The sequence below is a fragment of the Heterocephalus glaber genome, unplaced genomic scaffold, assembly GCF_053883595.1.
Source record: "Heterocephalus glaber isolate CG9 unplaced genomic scaffold, H.glaber_assembly_v1.0 deba00001613, whole genome shotgun sequence".
Taxonomy (NCBI): Eukaryota; Metazoa; Chordata; class Mammalia; order Rodentia; family Bathyergidae; genus Heterocephalus; species Heterocephalus glaber.
Window position 1 is genome coordinate 4,972,736 of NW_028258384.1, and position 20,055 is coordinate 4,992,790.

The following is a 20,055-nucleotide window of genomic DNA, read 5'->3' on the forward strand; positions in this document are numbered from 1 at the left end:
TGACAAAATCCAACATGCATTTATGATTAAAAACCCTACAAAAAATTGGAATAGAAGGTCTCTACCTCAAACTGATGAAAGCCATCTATGAAAAACCAACAGCCAATATCATACTAAATGGTCAAAAACTGAAATCCTTCACACTCAAATCAGGAACAAGACAAGGATGTCCACTATCACCACTCTTGTTCAATATAGTTCTGGAAACATTAGCCACGGCAATTAGACAAGAGAAAGAAATAAAAGGAATAAAGATAGGTAATGAAGAAGTCAAACTGTCATTATTTGCAGAAAACATGATACTCTATATAGAAGACCCCAAGAACTCCACCAAGTCTTCTAGACTTAATAACCAAATTCAGTCAAGTAGCTGGTTACAAGGTCAACACACAAAAATCAATAGCTTTCCTCTCCACGAATGACAGACTCACTGAGAGAGAAATAGGGCAAATAATTCCTTTCACAATAGCATCCAAAAAACTGAAATACCTAGGAAGCAACCTAACAAAAGAAATCAAAGACCTCTTCTCTAAAAACTATGGCACTCTGAAAAGAGAGATTGAAGATGATATCAGAAAATGCACAGACATCCCCTGCCCCTGGGTAGGAAGGATTAATATAGTGAAAATGGCCATACTTCCAAAACTGCTATATAGATTTAATGCAATTCCAATTGAGATCCCAGCAGCATACTTCATGGACCTTGAGAAAACAATCCAAAAATTCATTTGGAACAAGAAGAGACCCAGAATAGCAAATGCAATTCTAGGTAACAGAGACATGGCAGGGAGTATCACAATCCCCAACCTGCAACTCTACTACAAAGCTACTGTGATAAAAACAGCAGGAACTGGCAAAGAAACAGACCTGAGGACCAGTGGAACAGATTAGAAGATGCAGAAGCAATGCCAGACACACTTAGCCATCTTATCTTTGATAAAGGAGCCAAACACCCTCACTGGAGGAAAGACAGCCTCTTTCATAAATGTTGCTGGAAAAATTGGGCTTCAACTTGCCAAAGACTAAAACTAGACCTGTATCTCTCACCATGCACTAAACTAAAATCGAAATGGATTAAAGATCTAAATATTAAAATAGAAACTCTGAACCAGTTGGAACAGAGGTTAGGTAGAACCCTTGAAGACATCGGTGTAGGAAAAGATTTTATGAACAAAACCTCAGTTGCCCGTGAACTAGCACAAACAATCAACAAGTGGGATCTCTTCTTATTAAAAAGTTTCTGCACAGCAAGAGAAACCACCAGCAGTGTGAAGAGGCAACCCACGATGTGGGAAAAAATCTTCACCTGCTCTTCCTCAGACAAAGGTCTACTATCTTGAATCTCTAGAGAACTTAAAAAGATCAGACCTCCCAAATTTAAAGACCCAATCCGAAAATGGGCATCTGAAATGAACAGACATTTGTCAGACAAAGAAGTAGAAATAGCAAATAAATACATGAAAAAATGTTCAACATCACTTGTCATTCGAGAGATGCAAATGAAAACAACGCTGAGATTCCACTTCACTCCAGAAAGAATGGCTGCTATCATGAAATCAACCAATAACAAATGCTGGCGGGGCTGTGGGGAAAGAGGAACCCTGCTCCACTGCTGGTGGGAGTGTAGACCAGTGCAACCACTGTGGAAATCAGTATGGAGATACCTCAAAGAACTAGGACTGGAAGTCCCATTTGACCCTGCTATTCCACTGCTGGGCATCTTCCCCAAAGAATTAAAAGAATCATACCACAGTGATATATGTGCGCCCATGTTCATAGCAGCACAGTTTGTAATAGCTAAAACTTGGAAACAGCCCAAATGCCCATCAACTGGAGACTGGATAAAGAAAATGTGGTTTTAAAATGGAGTACTACTCAGCCATAAAAAATGAGAAATTAGAGACATTTATAGCTAAGTGGATGCACATTGAAGTGATACTCTTAAGTGAAATAAATAGGACACACATGTATAAATACCAAATAGTTTCTCTGGTGTGAGAAACTGAAAGTGTAAATAAGGACTAAATGTATAATAGGTAATGTGAAATAGGAAGAAAAGGGGCAAGGGGAATGAAGTTCGAGGGCTAGGGGAAAGGATAGAAGGGAATGGGATTAATATGAGAAAATGGAAAAATAGGAACAAAATCTTTGTAAATAGGGAGGAATGGAGGGGTTGAAGGGAGGGCTGGGCAAGGGTGGAAAATAAGAACCAAGAGAGACTATGTAAAGGTGCAAATTTCCAATGATGAATGTCATTATATTGTATACCTAAAATGTACCAATGATTAGAATGAATAATCGATAATGTAAAATAAGAAGAAAAGGTCCAAAGGGGTAGGGGTAGTGGGAGGGGCAGGGGAAAGGAAAGAAGGGAAAGGAAAAATGATGAGAAATGGAAAAAATGGAAATAAAGTCTTTGTAAATAGGGAAGGGTGGAGGGCGTGAAGGGAGGGCTAGAATGGGGAAAAAATAAGAACCAAGATGCATTATGTAAAGGTAGAATTCCCAATGAGAAATGTAATTGTGTTGTATACCTACAATGTACCAATAAAAGAATTTAATAAAAAAAAAAAAAGAAAAGGAAAAAAAAAAAAGAGCAAAGCAAGAGGCAACACTATCCCATACATCAAGCTATATTACAAAGCTACAGTGATATAAATAGCATGGTACTACCAGTAGCATAAAAAGACATGCAGATCAATTGAAAAGAACAGAGGATGCAGCCCCAAGTATAGCGGCACATGCCTGCCATCCTAACACTCAGGAGGCTGAGACAGGGGGCTTGCTGCAAGTTCGAGGGCAGCCTGGGTTATATAATGAGTTCAAAGCCAGCCTGCACTATATAATGAGACCCTGTCTCAAAAAGAAAGATGATACAGAATCGACCCAAGACATTTAGCCATCTGATCTTTGATAAAGGGGCTAAAAACATATGCTGGGGAGGGCCGGGGATTTAGCTCAGTGGTTCCAGTGCCTGCCTCGAAAGTCCAAGGTCCCAAGTTCAATCCCTGGTACTTAAAAAAAAGCAAACATATGCTGGGGGAAAGATCGCTTCTTTAACATATGATGCTGGGAAAATTGGCTATCCACATGCAGAAGACTGAATCTAGACCCACATCTCACCCTGTACTAAAATCAAATCTAAATGGATCAAACACCTATATATTAAAGCAGAACACTTAATCCAGGAATTTGTGGCCAATCTGGGCAACATACTGAGATCCCATCTCAAAAAAAAAAGCACTTAAAAAACTAAAATACTTAAGATTAGTATTCAGATAATTATTAAAAAACTCCTTCCTACACTCCTAGGCCAACATCTATTCTTGCCATACGTTTGGTTGATAGTTGTTCAGTTTCATGGGGAAAGGACTTGATGAGCAAGTTGTTTACTTTTTGGGGAGAAGAAGGATGTTGAAACAGGATCTCACACTATGTAGCCCAGGCTGGCCTAAAAGTCATGATCTTTCTGCCTCAGCCTCCCAAGTGCTGGGGTTACAGAGGTGCACAGGGCTCTAGGTTTAATGCTCAGTACTGCAAAAACAAATGAAGATATAGAGATACAGAATTTCAAATTTGTTTTCTTCATACAGTTTTATTTCTTACTGGAAAAATTTTTTTTGCTTCTTTTTTTTTTGAGACAGAATCTTGCTATGTAGTGTAGGCTGGCCTTGAATTTCACTATGTAGCCTAGGCTGGCCTTGAACTCACAGGGATCTTCCTGTCTCAGCCTCTCAAGTGCTGGGATTACAGTGGAATTTTCTGTCCATTCATCACAAGTATATTTCTCTCTTATGTGTTAAAATAATTTAATTTCCCTGTACATTTCTGTCTACATGAGAAATCAAGATATGCACTTAACAATATTTACCTTTTTTTAGACTTTCAAGTCAATTCCGATGGCAAAAGTAGAATTCAATCACTAGTGAAATGTTTAAAATATATAGTAAACAAAAAAGTGTCTTTACAAATTAAAAAATAATCTTCCACAATGCAATTAATTGCAGATCACTGAAATTGTAACTCTTTAGATGATTTCAGTTCAGTTTTTGGTTTCAAAATTTGGACACAGTAAGCAAAAAGTGTTAGCAGAATTTCTGTTTTTACGTTTCTCTTTCTTGCTTCGACTACTGGTTACACTGTTTAAAGATGATGGTAGAGGTGCTCCTGCATGACCTGTAGCCTTGAGATGATCAAAAAGTTTATTCTGGGGGCTGGGGATTTAGCGAAATGGTTTCGCCGCCTGCTGCGCAAGCGCAAGGACCTGAGTTCGATCCCCGGTACCAAAAAAAAAGTTTATTTTGGGATAGAAACTCACTATGGTAGGTTGTACAGCTGATAAGAACATCACTCTATATTTGTGGTTCAGCAGGTACTTTCACAGATTTTTTCCTATCTTTGATTTTCTTTCCTTTGGATTTAGCAATACTTTTAGCTTCACTTTTTCAATCATCGCATGGTTCAATGGTCTCTGTAACACTGACATTTTCTAGAGGACTATCTTCTAATTCTTTGGCATTGTCTTAAGTTAGTATCCTCTAGATCAACCTTTTCTCCTCCAGTTCCACTTTCATTGAAGCTGTCATCATAATTCGGTGGTGGCTTCTGTTACTTTCTCTTGTTTTTTGGAAAGCTTTTGTTTTGGTGTATCTTCCATTTCTTCCTCAGAATTGGCATTCAATAGATTTTCATCTACTTGAGATCCTGAAAAATTCTCTTCCTCCTCCTCCAACTGTTGTTTCAACAAGGCAACCATTTCCCGGTGTTTCTTTGACTTTTCATGATTGTTCATGGCCTTTTTTGTCTTGAAACATTTGTCACATGCTGGACAGTAAAGGTCATCATCATAAAACTCAACTTCCTCAGCCTCATCACTGTCTTTACCATCCTGTCTTTGAGCTCATGTTCCCATTTCATTTTCATCTGATCCATCTCCAAACTCCTTTTTTGTTTTTTGTTTTTTGGTACTGGGGATCAAACTCGGGTCCTTGCGCTTGCACAGCAGGCACCAAAACCACTGAGCTAAATCCCCGGCCCCCTCCAAACTCCTTTTCATAACGCACCTCCATCTCCTGGAGCTCCTTCTCCATTCTGGCCAAGGTCACCAGCTCTGTTTTCTGTACTGCTCCGCCAGTTTGGCCTGCTTGAGTTTTTGCTGTTGCCTCATCTCCTTGGCCTTCCTGGCCTTCTCAGCATTCTGTTCCTCTACAAGCTTCCAATGATGAGCCTGCATTCTCTTATCTCTTTTACGAATAAAAGCTACCAGCTGACGCACAAGCTCATTCTTCTCTTTCCTGGCTTTGTCTCGAATTTTTTTGTTTTCTTTTTCCATGGCTCACTTTTCCCAGAGGTTTGATGCTTGCCGTGTATCATATTCTTCCTTCCAGGCGAAATTCTTTTGAGTAAAAACTCTGCCAATAAGCATAGAAAGGGTGGACTACCGGATCATAGTCACTCTGGAGGCTCTGAAAGTTGGAAAATCCTCAACATCCTCTTCTAGTACAGACTCTAGTTCTTCCTTTGCAATCATTTCAAAAATATTACGATACACTGTGTAAAAGTCCTTTTCATCATCTCCATAACCAGAATAACAGGTTACAGTGAAATAGTGAAGCAAATCTAAGCTGTCATCTTGATATTTTCCATCGAGCCCTCCTTTAATTTTAGGCCTCTCTATGATTATCATACCTTGCTCCTTCTTGAGGGTCACTCAACACATCTTATGTTGCTTGGATTAATTTAAACCGTTCAGCTGCTTCTGCAGTGTTATCCAAATTTTTATCCTGGTGCCATTTCAGGGCAAGTTTCCGACAGGCCTTCTTGAGCTCCTCCTCGCTGGCATCACACCATACCCCTAGCGCCTCGTAGTGACACTTCATCACCGGGTCAGCCGGGGGCTGCAGCAGGGGCCCTGGGCGAGGCAGGGGCCAAGACCAGGGCCTGGGCGCCAGCTGTGCCCTCCTCTAGCAGGAGCCTGGAGCCCGCACCCAGACAGCCAGTGAGTGTGGTGCCTATTTCTCTTTTTATATTTGAGCATGGTTATTATAGTTGCTTTAATAGTCTCGTCTATCAATTTCCACATGTGTTTGTCTCTGTTGATACACCCCTTCCTTTTGAGCATAGGTCACATTTCTTTTGTCTATCTCGTACCTCAAATTGGATACAGGACATTGTGAAAGATCCAGTAAAGATACTTCAATGGGTTATGTTCCTCAAAGCAGTTGTGTGTGATAGTAGACAGTTAACTTACCTAACATCAATACCAGACTCTGTCTACTCTGCAAAAAACAACAGAAAGTTTTCTTCTGTTCTTTCAGCCCTACCTGGGCTGCCTGGAATCTAGGATATACTTAGGGAATTCAGCCAAAATTTATGTATGGGTATAGGTTTCTGGGGTTTGGGGGGTTTCTTTTTTACAGAATTTGTGACTCTCATTCAGTTGTTCTCTTCTAACTGAGATCTGCCCAGTTACTTTACAGCTGCATAGCTATGGTCCTCCTATTATTTTCCTTGGTACTGCATCCAGTAAGACTGCAGGCTTTTATCCACACCTTAAGTGCCACTAATAGAATTAAATGGACCCTTCTCTGGGGCAAAAAGGCTAAACAAAGGAGAATTCAGCCACTAGCATTTCCTTCTTTGTTGTACTGACTCTCCTGCCTTTCTGCTGTTTCTCCCCAACTAGTTCCTTAGGTATGTTGCCCAGAGTTTATATAGTACTCGGTATTTGTGAACTATATCTGTTTGTCCAACTGCAATCACTCTGCCACAACGAGAAGCAAAATTCAACTAACTAGTGAACTCAAGACTCTGACAATGTTTAAAGAATTTTAAAATATTGAAGTCTTACTAGTTTTCTGTGGTGCTATGGTCAGCAATTCGGAAACTACATATATAGGTATAATGAGGACTGCACAAATGAACACATAAATTGACAATAGGATTCAGATTGCCTTCTATGGGAGAAAAAAGTTAAATATACAAAAACAAAGCCAGGCATGGTGGTCATGTGCACCTGTAATTCCAGTCATTTGAGAGGCTGAGGCAGAATTGTAGCTTCAAGGCCAGCCTGGGTAATTTAGCAAAGCCATATGAAAATAAAATTTAAAATAAGGGTTGGGGAGATGGGGATATAGCTCAGCACTCCCTATGTTAAATCCCCAGTATGCAAAAAGAAAAGGGAAGGTTGGCCAACTAGAATGAAGCCCATGGTATTAAATTAGAAGTATCAATATCAACTCATGAAAATTTAACAAACACATATTGGCTTTCTCTGTAGAAAAGCCTAGAAGCCAAGGACATCCTAGAGGCAACAAACACATTATGCACTCTGATGATGGTTTCTAAAATACCGTATTCAACTACCAAATGAAATAGAAACTATTGAGACAAATAACTGAATCTAGGGCTGGGGAACAGTGGGAAGTAAGCCTTTAACATCCTGTGGAAGCAGAAAGTAATGTTTAGGGAATGATGAAGATTTGTGAAATGGTAAGTGAGGACCATCCAGATGCAGCAAAATTGGTACACAATCTGAGCATCAAAATAATGACAGAAAGAAAATATTCACGGGCATCGTGGTGCACCCTTGTAATCCCAGCACTCGGGAGGCTGAGGTAGGAAGATCACTGAAATTTCAAGGCCAGCCTGAGCTACAAACTGAGTTCAAGGCCACCCTGAACTACATAGTGAGGCCCTGCCTGAAAAAAAATAAAAGAAAATATCCATGGAAAAAGTATTAGTATATACTAAAACATATGAACATAGAACACAACTCTGCCCCTTACTCCTTTATTTCAACTAATAAAGGTAGTAATCATTCAGCCACAAATCAGGAATGGATATTGTGATATACAGAATTTCTAGTTCTGGCCAACAAGATTCCATACCCAAATTCCTAGAACCTGTGAATGTACTATCACTTCCATGACTATGCCATACAAACTGGCACAGTTGACCTTAAAAAGATTGGGGGTGGGGGGGAGCTGACCACATGAGTCCTTATAAGCAGAAATTTTCTCCAGCTTTTATTATCAGAAGGTAACAGAAACGGTAAAGAAAAGGGTAACTCAGGGAGATGCACACTGAGGAAGACTCAACGCGCTTGGTGTTGCTGGTTGTGAGGATGGGACAATGTGAAAAGAAATTTGGACAGTTGAAAAGAGCTGAAAGGATCACAGCCAATAGCAAGCAAAAAATGGGATCTCAGACATATAATCTATCACAAGGAATTTTAATTCTTCCAACAACTTGAATGAGTTTGGGAATGGATTTTTCCAGAACCTCCAGAAAGGAATAGTCTTACTGACACTTAAACTTTTGTCTTGTGATACCCCGAGGTAAGCCTAGCAAAACCTATCAGACTTCTGATCTATGAGATAATAAATTGGGGTTGTATAAGCTGCTAATTTTATGACCATTTGCAACACAAAATCCATTAAACTACCTATTGATGAAAAAATACCTAAGTAATTTCAACATGCTCTTCATCCAATTACTTATTATTAAGTTACAAAGGAATAAATGAATTTGTTTAGGAGATCTAATGTGCAAACTATAAGAAAATAATCTAAGTAACATCACTGATAAAGTAACAAATATCACACACAATCATATCACATACCTTGTAACACGATGCACTCACTGAGAACACAATATCACTTTATGTAGTATTCCTGCCAAAAATATATTATCCTGAATCTAATCCTAAATATATAGACAATCAACATTAAGGGCCAATGAACCTATAAATTTCAAAAACTTCACGTTCCCAACACACAAGAGAGGATTTCTGGGAAGATGGCAGAGTGGTCAGGAGCAGAGGAAGAGCCTCTTCAAGATTTGGTGTCCTGACACTGGAATATAGTGGCACAAAGAGGAAAAGAAGGAGGGAACGGGTCTTCAGGAAGGATCTGAAGTGAGAACTGAAGACCACAGGGAGAGTGAAGAGAGCAATTTTAAGAAAGAGGAGGGAGATAACAAGCAGTGCTCTCTCCCAGTGCCTGGACTCACGGTTAAGGAACTAGGAGTGGCGGGTCGCACCTGCAGAGGCATGGTGACTACTGGTGACCCCAGAGGCCTCCACAGAGAAATACACAAGAGACATTGTTTAAGATTTTAAGAAGAATAAAGAGATATGTCAACTGTATGCAGTATGTAATCCTAAATTAGATTCTGGACTTAAGAGGGAGGAAAAAAACCTACCAATGAACATTGTTGGGGCAACTGATGAAAAGATAGGGACTATCTTTTAGATAACATTCTGTATTTAGTTTTACCCATCTATTCCCCGCTCCCACTGTCCTTTTTTACTTCCCATGTTTTGGTGTTCGTATTTCAAATAGTTTTCTTTCTAATTTCAGAAAACCCTTAATTTCTTCTAGTATACTATAGATGTGCTGACATCAAGTTCTCATTTTTGTTTGTTTGTTTGTTTATCTGGAGATTTATTCCATCCTTTGTTTTGCTGACAGTTTCGCTGTGTAGTTCAGTCTAGCCTCGAACTCATGACGCTCCTCCTGCCTCAGCCTCTCAAATTTGTGATGTTAAATAAGTAATCAGTATTACTATTGTTCCTTTGGAAGGAACATCTTTTTTCCTCTGACTATTCACAAGATTTTCTCTTAGTCTTTGCTCTTCAGGCTTTTGATTATGACAAGTTTAGTTGTATTTCTCTTCGTATGTGTCCTGCTTGGATTTACAGAAATTCTTGAACCTGTGGCTTGATGCTTTTCATCACTTCTGGAAAATGCTTAGCCAGTAACTCTTCAAATTCAAATTCTGACCCATTCTCTTTTCTCCTTCTGGAACTCTAATTACATGCATGGTTGAACTTTTTACTATGATTTACCTTTCATTTTTTTCTACATATCGTGTGTGTGTGTGTGTGTGTGTGTGTGTGTGTGTGTGTGTGTATAGCTACATGAAAATGGTAATCATCACATAACAGGATATTTTTTAAACAAAAAGGAGAAAAAGAAGGCTTAAGTGGTTTTATTGTTTTAAATTACTAAATCTACTCAGATGTTATCAAACAACATAAAAATTTACTTCCTACTACACAAGTAACTACTAGAATAAGTACTACTGCCACCTATAATACTATGTATTCATTATGATTCACATTCATTATTCACCACTCCTTCTCTATCAGACATTTCCATTATGCACAAACTGTATTAAGTTCTTCCTTCTCTAAGTCCCCACAAACTTACATCTTTACTTATCAAAATTAAAATCTCTTAGATATTAGCAAAGATGTAAAACAGGAGTTTTCAAGAAGGTTACTAATTTCATTTTCCACAAATTGAAAGCCTTTAATAGCTGCTTCCTCCAAAAACTAAACAAAAACATGGTAGACGATATAGATTCTTTTTCAGTTTACCTGTGCTTTGGTTCATCACAAGTCGTGGAGGAGAACTTGTTTCTTCAGACTCTTCTGATGAATGTGCCAGGAAGTCATGAAGCTTCTGCACCAATGTATTCAACTTGCTTTCACTATCAAACAAAATTTAAAGAATTTAAATATAGATATTTAAAAACTGAAATTCTTTCTACAATGAAATATGTATATTCAAAGTAAAAATTAAAGGAACTCAATTTTATTTCACTGAGGACTAAAGATAAGAGTAACAATATCTAACTTGTAATACTTACCTAGGATCAAAGTGTCATTTAAGAAAAATGATGGCATTGCTTACTAAATATTTCTAATATTTTATGATCTTTCAATGTGCTGTATCTGGTGTGTTTAAACAGAAGTTAAACTTTTACGTTGCATTAAATTACTTAAAATGTATCACAAAATACTACCTTTAATCTAACTTTTAAGAAAAAGTAAACCTACCTACTACAAGACTATCAAAAGAAACTAAAATAATTTAGGGGGATAAAAGACAAAAAGTATATCTATATTTGGGTTTCATCCATCTTTCAAAATCACTAGCAGTACAGGGCTGGGGATTTAGCTCAGTGGCACCGCGCCTGTCTGGAAAGCGTAAGGTCCTGGGTTTGATCCCCGGTACCGCAAAAAAAAAATCAATAGCAGTACATATCTTGTCATATTATCATTAATCATTTTAGTTATTATTTTCTCTCATTTGTATAGAGACTCTATCTGGAAAACCCTTAGAAATCAAAACAGGGGCATGGCAGTGCTTGCCTGTAATCCCAGCACTCTGGGAAGCTAAGGCAGGAAGATCACAAGTTCTTGTCCAACCTGGTGTCTCAAAATAAGCACATAAATAAATAAGGGCTACAAATGTAGTTCAGTATGAATATCCTGGTGGTTTCGCCGCCTGCTTCGCAAGCGCAAGGACCCGAGTTCAATCCCCGGCACCAAAAAAAAAAAAAACAAAACAAATAAATCCCCAGCCCCAGTATGAATATCCTGGGTTGAATTCTCAGTATCACAGAAGAAAGACACCAAATCATTAAGTAGTTTTACGTTTTCAAGAAGATTTAAACTTGCCAACACTCAAAATAAAGGAAGAGAACTTTTTTTTGTTGTTTCACATTTAAAAACACAAGTCTGGAGAGTACACCATTTTGTGAGATTTGTAAAAGCCACCCACAGAAGAAGTCATCAGGACAGCTGCCACTTGGGACCCAGCCTACCACCATAAACTTAAGACTGCATAGTAGTTCTGCCAGGACTCAGTAGCCAGAGATTGTATTTGCTGGGGAAGGGCTGGAGTCTCTCTGGACCAGGATACCCCTGGAACTGCAAGCTAGAAAGAGACTGAGAAAGGCTAGGAGCAGGGAACACTAAGGGCAGAGAGAGGGGTTACAAGTTATTCTAGCTGGAACTGTCACATCCTCAGCCCTGGGTGCCACTGAAACCAACAGCCAGAGAGAAATTGAGCTGAGCTACAACCATGGCCATGAGCTGGGAACAGCAAGGGCAGAGAAAGATGGCTATGGTGATACTACCTATTGTCTCCCCTAACTAGGCACCACGATAAATGCAAGCCAGAGAAAGAATGAATTGGGGTACAGCTAAGAGGGGGAATGCTGGGGACACAAAAAGGTGGCTGGGGTGGCACTAACTGAGGGAGGGGAGTGGCACAACTGCTCCACCATCTTCAAAAGCTACAACGGACTCCTGATAATGGCAGACTAAAGGCAGCACCAGTGAGTGACAAGTCATTCTGGAATACTGATCTTAACCAACAACACAAAATAATGGTCCCCATTATAAATACCTCCACAAAGAGGTATACTAGTGCAGGCCTTAGGGTTTTGTCTCTTTTTTTTCTCATTTGTTTGTTGAGTTTTTGCTTGGTTTGGTTAGATTGGAGGTGTGTGTGTGTGTGTGTGTGTGTGTGCGTGTGTATGCGCAGATGTACAAGGTGTGACTGAAAAATAGAATGTGTTTAAAACATTCCTGCTGGCTTGAACCACCAGTGGCACATGCATGACTGTCCCATAGGGCAAGTCCCACTGGTGGTACAAGCAGATCTCATCATTTTTATCAGTCATCTTACTAATAAAATTAATAAAAAGTCTATTAAGTGGAACAAATCTAGTTAGTTGCTTGAATTTGAATAATTACTGCCCAAATATAAATATTAATACAACTCGTAGCAATTTTTAAATTATTACAATAATCAACAAACATTTCATTAAAAGAAATGTATCTCTATTTATGAAGAGTTTATCAATAATTAATTCTCTAACTTCTAACATGGAAATCTTAGTACCCCATTGCCAGTGTAAATAATATGCATTTATAACTGCAGTACCACAAATTGGTTGTATTAAGGAACTGTAATATGATGACATCTGGTCTGCTAAATCAATACCTTTCTTTGCATTGTTGTCAGTCTCCCTGAGAAGTGGTACAAGCCTCCAAATGGGACAGTTATGCATGTACTACTGGTGGTTCAATCGAATTTAAATTAGAACCGCCTGGCAGCAAGATAGATGAATTACAGCCATATCATGAACATGTTAAATAAAAAAAATGTATGGCATTATCTATTATACATTTTGGTCTTCATTTACACTTTCAGTTTCTCATACCAGAGAAACTCTTTTGGTAAGGGGAAATAGGGAGGGAGGTGGGAGAAAGGAAAGTAGGGAGAAAAAATGAGAAAAGGAAAAAACAGAAACAAAACTTTTGCAAATAGGGAGGATAGAGGGTTGGAAGGGAGGAAAGGGGAATAGGAAAAAACAAGAACCACGATATATTATGTACAGGTACAAATTCCCAATGATGAATGTGATCATAATGTATAACTAAAATGTACCAATAAACTTATGGGAAAAAATGTATTGCAGTAAAAGACAATTGTCATCAATCACCCTCAAAAAAATCCTCCTCATTTCCACCACACACCATTACTCCTACCACTTTCTAAAGCAGTTCTGGAAGTCTTTCATTAGTGTCTTTAGTAACACTATAGTAGCTGCCTCAATGTTCTAAATCGATTCAAAACTTTTACCTTTCATGGTCATTTTGATGTTAGAGAAGAATCAGAAGTTGCTTGGAGCAGATGTGGTGAATAAGATGGATAAGCACACACTGAAATGTTTTATTGAGCCTGCCTTTCTGTTGGATGGCACTCAGCAGCATCATGTATGGTGTTTTTAAATTACACCTTGTAAAGACACTCATGAAAGATAAGTGTGTTCAAAGTGAGGGGGAGTATTTTGAGGGACATTAATGGCAATGTGTCTTTTATTGTAATAATTTTTTAATTTAAGCACACACTGTATTTTTTGTTCACCTGTATATATGGTTTGCATCTCAACTGTGCATGTTACTGGCACTCTCTCCTCTCAAAGCAGTGCTGGGGACTGATCATAGCATATGGAACAGACTGGGTGCTCAGTGGTTCTGCCACCTGCCTCACAAGCACAAGGTCCTGAGTTCGATCCCCAGTACAAAAAAAAAAAAAAGAAAAACAGTTCCATACAATAGTAGTGGAGATATACACTTCAACTGATTTGCAAACATCAAAACAAAAACCCAGTAACTATGAGAAAACAAGGCAACAAAATGGCTCCAAATATTCATAACTCCCCACAAGCTGATCCCACAGATACTGAAGTAGATGAACTGCCAGCTAAAGAATTTGAAAGACTGATAGTTCAAATGAGCGATGAAATCAAAAAAGAGAAAAATAAATAGCTGAATGAATTAAGAAAGACAATGCAGGACATAAAAGACCACTTCAGTAAAGAGATAGAGGTTGTGGAAAGGAACCAAGCAGAAATCCTAGAAATGAAAACCTCAATCAGTCAAATATTAAACTCAACTGAAAGTCTTGACAGTAGGAAAGATGAATCAGAAGAACTGCCAGGACTTGAAGACAAGGTGGAACACTCAGACAATAATAAAGAAAACAGAATGAGAAACAATAAACAAATCATTGAAGAGTTCTTAAATAACAACAAAAACTCAAATTCAAAACAAATATACCTCAAAGACAGTGAAGAAATCCAGGTGAATGGCAGAGGAAATCTGTTAACTGAAATTATTGCAGAAAACTTCCCAAATCTGGGAAATGAGATGAATACTCAGGTAATGGATATATTAGAATCCCAAATGGACACAACCAAAAAAGTACCTCTCCAGACGGATCATAATCAAATTGCCAAAGATTCAGAAGAAAGAATATTACAAGGTATTAAAGAAAAATGCCAATAAGGGCAAGCCATCAGAGTAACAGAACACTTCTCAACAGAAATTCTAAAAACCATGTGGGCTTAGAATGATGTATTTCATGCCTGGAAAGAAAATAGTTGCCAACCCAGATTACTGTATTCCACGAGGTTCTCCTTCAATATCAATGGAGAAACAAATCCCTTCCATGACTAGTATGAACTAAAGAAATGCATAATCACCAAGTCACCATTGTAGAAAATACTTGAATATGCTAAACACAGATGAAGACACCCATAACCAAGAGATAAAGGGAAGAAAGAATAAATCTCATTGGTAGAATAGACAAACAAATGAGAATGAGAAATGAATCAAACATCAGACAAATAACAAAATGAAAGGAATTAGTATACAACATTCACCAATAACATTTAATGTGTATGGGTTTAAGTCTCTAATTAAAAGACAGACTGGCAGATTGGATTGGGAAAAAAAATCTATATATTGCCAAAAAGAAACACGACTCCCTTGAAAAGACATGCATAAACTCAAAGAATGAAAAATGACACTCCAAGGAGCTGGAGCCCAAATGAAACCAGGAGTAGCTATATTTGTATACAGAAAAGTAGACTGTAAAATGAAACTAGTCAGAAGAGACAAAGAAAGCCACTATATATTATTAGTAAAGGGAACAATTCACTAAAAGGAGAGAACAATTATAAATATGTACACACCAAACACTGCCACACCCAATTTCATAAAACAAACAGTACTTGACATATTAAAGGAAAGACAGACCCCAGTATCACAGTGGGAGACTTCAGTATTCCACTACACAAATACAAGACATCAACCAGACAAAAAAAAATCAACAACGAAACATAAGAGTTAAGCTATACTTTAAATCAAATTTATTTAACAGATATCTGCAGAGTATTCCATTCAACAACAGTAGAATACATTCTTTTCAGCAGCCCATGAAACTTTCTCCAAAATAGGCTATGTTTTAGGCCATAGAGTAAGTCTCAATAACTTAACAAATTAAAACAATCTCGTGCATCCTATCAGATTACGAGGAAATGACACTAGAAATCAATAGCAAACAAGAAACAAAAAAAGAAAAACAACCCCACAGAAACTACCCAAACACAGGGAGACTGAATGATCACTTAGTCATTGAAGAAATCAGGGAAGAAGTGTAAAAATTCTTAGAATCAAATGATAAGGGAAACACAACATACCAAAATCTATGGGGCCAGTGAAAGGAGTTCTAAGAGGCAAGTTTATAGCCGTGAGCACATACTTTAGGAAAACAGAGAGATCCCAAAGAAAGACCCAATGATGCATTCTTGGTGAGAAAGTAAAATAGTACAACTACTAAGGAAATCAGTATGATGACCTCTCAAAAAAGTACAAATAGAAATACCATTTGATCCAGCTGATATTCCTGAAAGAATTAAAGACATCATATTATAGTCATATATGTATACCCATATTTATAGTGGAACAATTCACAACAGCTAAGGTATGCAACAGGCTAGATGCCCATTAGAAAGAAAACATTGTAGATATACACAATGGAATAGTATTCAGCCATAAAGAATGAAATCATGCACTTGCAGGAAAATACGTGGAACTACAGAGCTATTCACTTTTAAGTGAAGAGAGCCAAGTCAGAAAGTTAAACATCACATTTTGTCTTGTATCAGAAACCTAATAAATAAAATAGCAAATTAGAAGGTAGTCTTTTGGAAATGGGTAAGAGAATCAGGAGGGGGAAGAGAAGAGGAGAATAATGGATTGAAAATGGTCAAGATATGCTACCTGTATAAACATATATCTGTATTGCAGAAAATCCAAATCAAAACTACCATGAGATCCCAGCTTGCCCCAGTCAAAATGGCTATCAATAACACAAAAATCAATACATGGTGGTGAGGATGCGAGAGAAAAGGAACCTTGTACAATGCTGGTAAGAATGTAAATTATTACAGCCACTATGGAAATCAGTATGAAGCTTCTTCAGAAAAACTAAAAATAGAGCTACCACTTGATCCAGCCAATTCTTGATATGTACACAAAAGAATTAAAGTCAGCAAACTAAAGGTATACCTACATACCTTTAGGTATACTGTACATCTGTAGCACAACTCACAATAGCCAAAATGTGGGACCAGCCTAAGATGCCCATCAACAGATCATATTTTTATTCATTCATTTAGTTAAGAGATCATAATTCAGCCACAAAGAGCAATGAAATTCTGTCATTTTCAAGAAAATGGATAGATCTGCCAGTCACGGTGGTACACACCTATAATCCCACCACTCGGGAGACTGAGGCAAGAGGACCCCCACAAGTACAAGGCCAGCCTGGGGTACATATTAAGTTCAAGGCCAGCATGAACTGAACTATACAGCAAGACCCTGTCAGAAAGAAAGAAAGAGAGAAAGAGAGAAAAGATCGATGAGATGAAGTCCATTATGTTGAGCCAGACACTTACATGTTCTTTCTAATATATGGAATCTAAAAAAGATGACAAGAAAGTAAAATGGAGACTATTATTAGACAGAGGAAAGGAATAAGAGGGAGAAGGAAGGGTGAAATGACAGGTACTGGGGAGATGTGCATACATATGAGCAAATCCCCCAAAAATGTGAAACTAGGGAGGAAGGGAGGGCAAAAGGGGTGATGGAACAGTGAAAATGATCAAAGCATGTTTATGTGCATGTGCAAATCTACCAAAATGAAACCTATTAAATCTGTATTACCAATAAAACAGTGAAAATAAAAATAATAATCTTTATTATTAATGTGCACTAAAAAAAAATGCCAAGCATAGTGAAGCATACCTGTAATCTCAGCACTCTAAGAGGCTGAGGCAGGAAGACTGAAAGTTTACACCCAGCCTGTGCAAATTAGCAATGTAGAAAGACCCTGTCTCAAAAAACAAAAGGAGTTTGAGATGTAGCTCAGTGGAAAGCCCCTGTGTTCAATTCCCATATTGCAGCAGCAGCAGCAGCAGCAGCAATAATAACAGTAGGCTGGGGGTACAGGTCAGTGGCAGAGCATTTGGCTAGCATATGTGAGGCCCTAAATTCAATCCCACCCAAAAAGAAAAACAACAATAAGAAACTTATCAAATATATTGACTAAATACTTACTATCTGTAAGGGATCAGCAGTGCTTTTAAAAATTATTTTATCAAAAAAAATTATTTTATCTTGTGCTTGGCACAGAATAATTATATAACTAGTTGACATAAAAATAAATGTAGAGCCAGGCATGTTGACCCACACCTATAATCCCAGTACTCGGGAGACTGAGGCAGGAGGATCACCACGGGTTCAAGGCCAGCCTGGGCTACATAGTGAGTTCAAGATCAGTCTGAACTACACAGTGAAACTCTTGTCTCAAAAAAAAATTGAATGTAGAACATAACTTCAATGAGCCAAGACTTTGAGGGAAACATTTATGATAAATTTTATATCATGAACTGTCAAGTCAGCTGATGTGGTGGCATATGCCTGTAATCCCAGCACTCTGGCTAGCCTGGGCTACATAGTGAGTTGATGTCCAGCCTGAACTATATAACAAAAGCATTACTCAACCAAAAAAATAAAAATAAAAAATAAACTAGCAAGTAATACAATAATTCAATTACATGAGGTTATAAGGAGTTCAAGTTTTTAAATAAGAAAAATAAACATTGGAAATCCAACGCAGCTGAATGGAGGAGTCACATCTGAAAGACTCAGAAAAGATCAACTAAAACCACCTATAATTGGAAGAAAGGAAAAGACATCCTGATACCAAAAAAAACAATTTGAAAGAAGAGACTTGCCAGATCAAACAAAACTTACACATAGGAGTTAAAACGCGGGAAATAACCCAAAAGGGTTGGCCTACAGGGCCTCTGCCCTTGAATACCATAGGAACAGCCATTTTGAGAATTTCCCAAATAGCTGCCAGGATCCAAGGAGCACAGCAGTGTGTAGCCTCACACGTTAGACTTGAGGTTACAGGAGTCCTTTCATCCCATCCTCTCCTCTCCACACACTGCGGAGTCTTGCAGCCCTGGAGCATTTTCCCCAGCACACACCAGGAGTGAATGATCAGTGGTGTGAGAACCTCCCTCCCCATCTGCCCCATCTCAGAATCCAAGAGGATAAACAAGCAATGGGATCACTGTTTGTGTCAAGAGTCTTCAATACCCCAGGCACACCCATGTCACTGCAGGGAGCCTGAACTCATGCCAAATGAGACATTCACCTGGCACACAGAGCTAACACTGGTCCAGTTTGAGTCCGTACCCAGGCAATTGGGGCTTCCTTGAGTCTACACTCATCTCTCACTGCCCTGCTCCAATCATATACCTGCCAGAGACTATGTCTGACACCCAGCACCAGTCCTGGGCAATCTGAGTCTCCACAAGGAGCTCCAATCACACATGAGTCTCTGCCTGGTACACTTGGACTGTGGCAGCATCCATTTAGTACGAGGCACACTGCTCACACTCTGGGCAAAGCAGTCTCCACCTGGCATTTTGCCAGAGTCCTGGGCACAGTCCCTGCCTGGCACACCAGGCCACTTCTCTGCCTGGTTAGCAGCAAGGGTTGAGACTGCCGGTTTTGCTTGGTGCTCCAGACACCTGTAAGACACCACCCAGCATCCTGCATCCTCAGTGGACCTGCCAGAATCTCCTCACATTAGTCCCAGGAGCACTTGCATTTCTTCTGGGCACCCAGAGATGACACAAGCCTCCACCTGGTGTCTGGAGCTGGTCCCACAGACACAAGAATATATATCAGGTACTGAGTGGTGGCCTCCAACCAGCAGGAATCCACACCAGAAGCCTCAGAATCCAAGGCTCCATACCTTTCCTGGGCTGATGTGACAGCTTGGACAGTTACCACAAATAGTAGTTAACAGACAGGGGACCCAGTGAGGTGAGAAATCTTCATACAAATCTGCAGACTATAAAGAGTTGCAAAGATGAATGTGACAGATAAGATTAAAGACTGCAGGCCCTGGAAGAAAACACTCTTCTGGAAATATGTACAAATATCTCTCTCTCTCTCCCTCTCTCTCTGCTTTTGCTTTTATTTTCCTTTCTCTTCTGCCTTCATTTAACCTGTTTTTTTCTTTTCCACTCTACTGGTATTTTTTATCATTATTATTATTACTGATACTATTTTTTTTAATACCAGGGGTCGAACTCGGGACCTTGTACTTTCGAGGCAAGTGGTGGAACCACTGAACCAAATCCCCAACCCCATTGCTGTTTTTTTGTTTGTTTGTTTTTTTGGTACCAAGGATCAAACTCGGAACCTTGTGCTTGCGAGGCAGGCAGCAAAACCTCTGAGCTAAATCCCCGGCCCCCCAACCCCATTACTGTTACTATTGGTGGAGTTTGGAGTTGTATCACCCATTTTCTTATTCCCTCTTT

General features: G+C 38.8%; 1 protein-coding gene and 1 pseudogene across 4 annotated transcripts in view; both read right to left on the minus strand.

Moving 5' to 3' along the window:
• The window catches only part of Atrx (ATRX chromatin remodeler), a 300,168-nt gene that overhangs the window by 221,765 nt on the left and 58,348 nt on the right, over nt 1-20,055 (minus strand). For all 4 annotated transcript variants that reach the window (XM_087196600.1, XM_087196598.1, XM_087196599.1 and 1 more), the window contains exon 2: nt 10,385-10,497. In XM_087196600.1, coding sequence (XP_087052726.1) covers nt 10,385-10,497 — 113 coding nt within the window. The remainder of the gene's footprint in view (nt 1-10,384; nt 10,498-20,055) is intronic.
• On the minus strand, nt 3,903-6,028 carry LOC106007928 (dnaJ homolog subfamily C member 21-like; annotated as a pseudogene).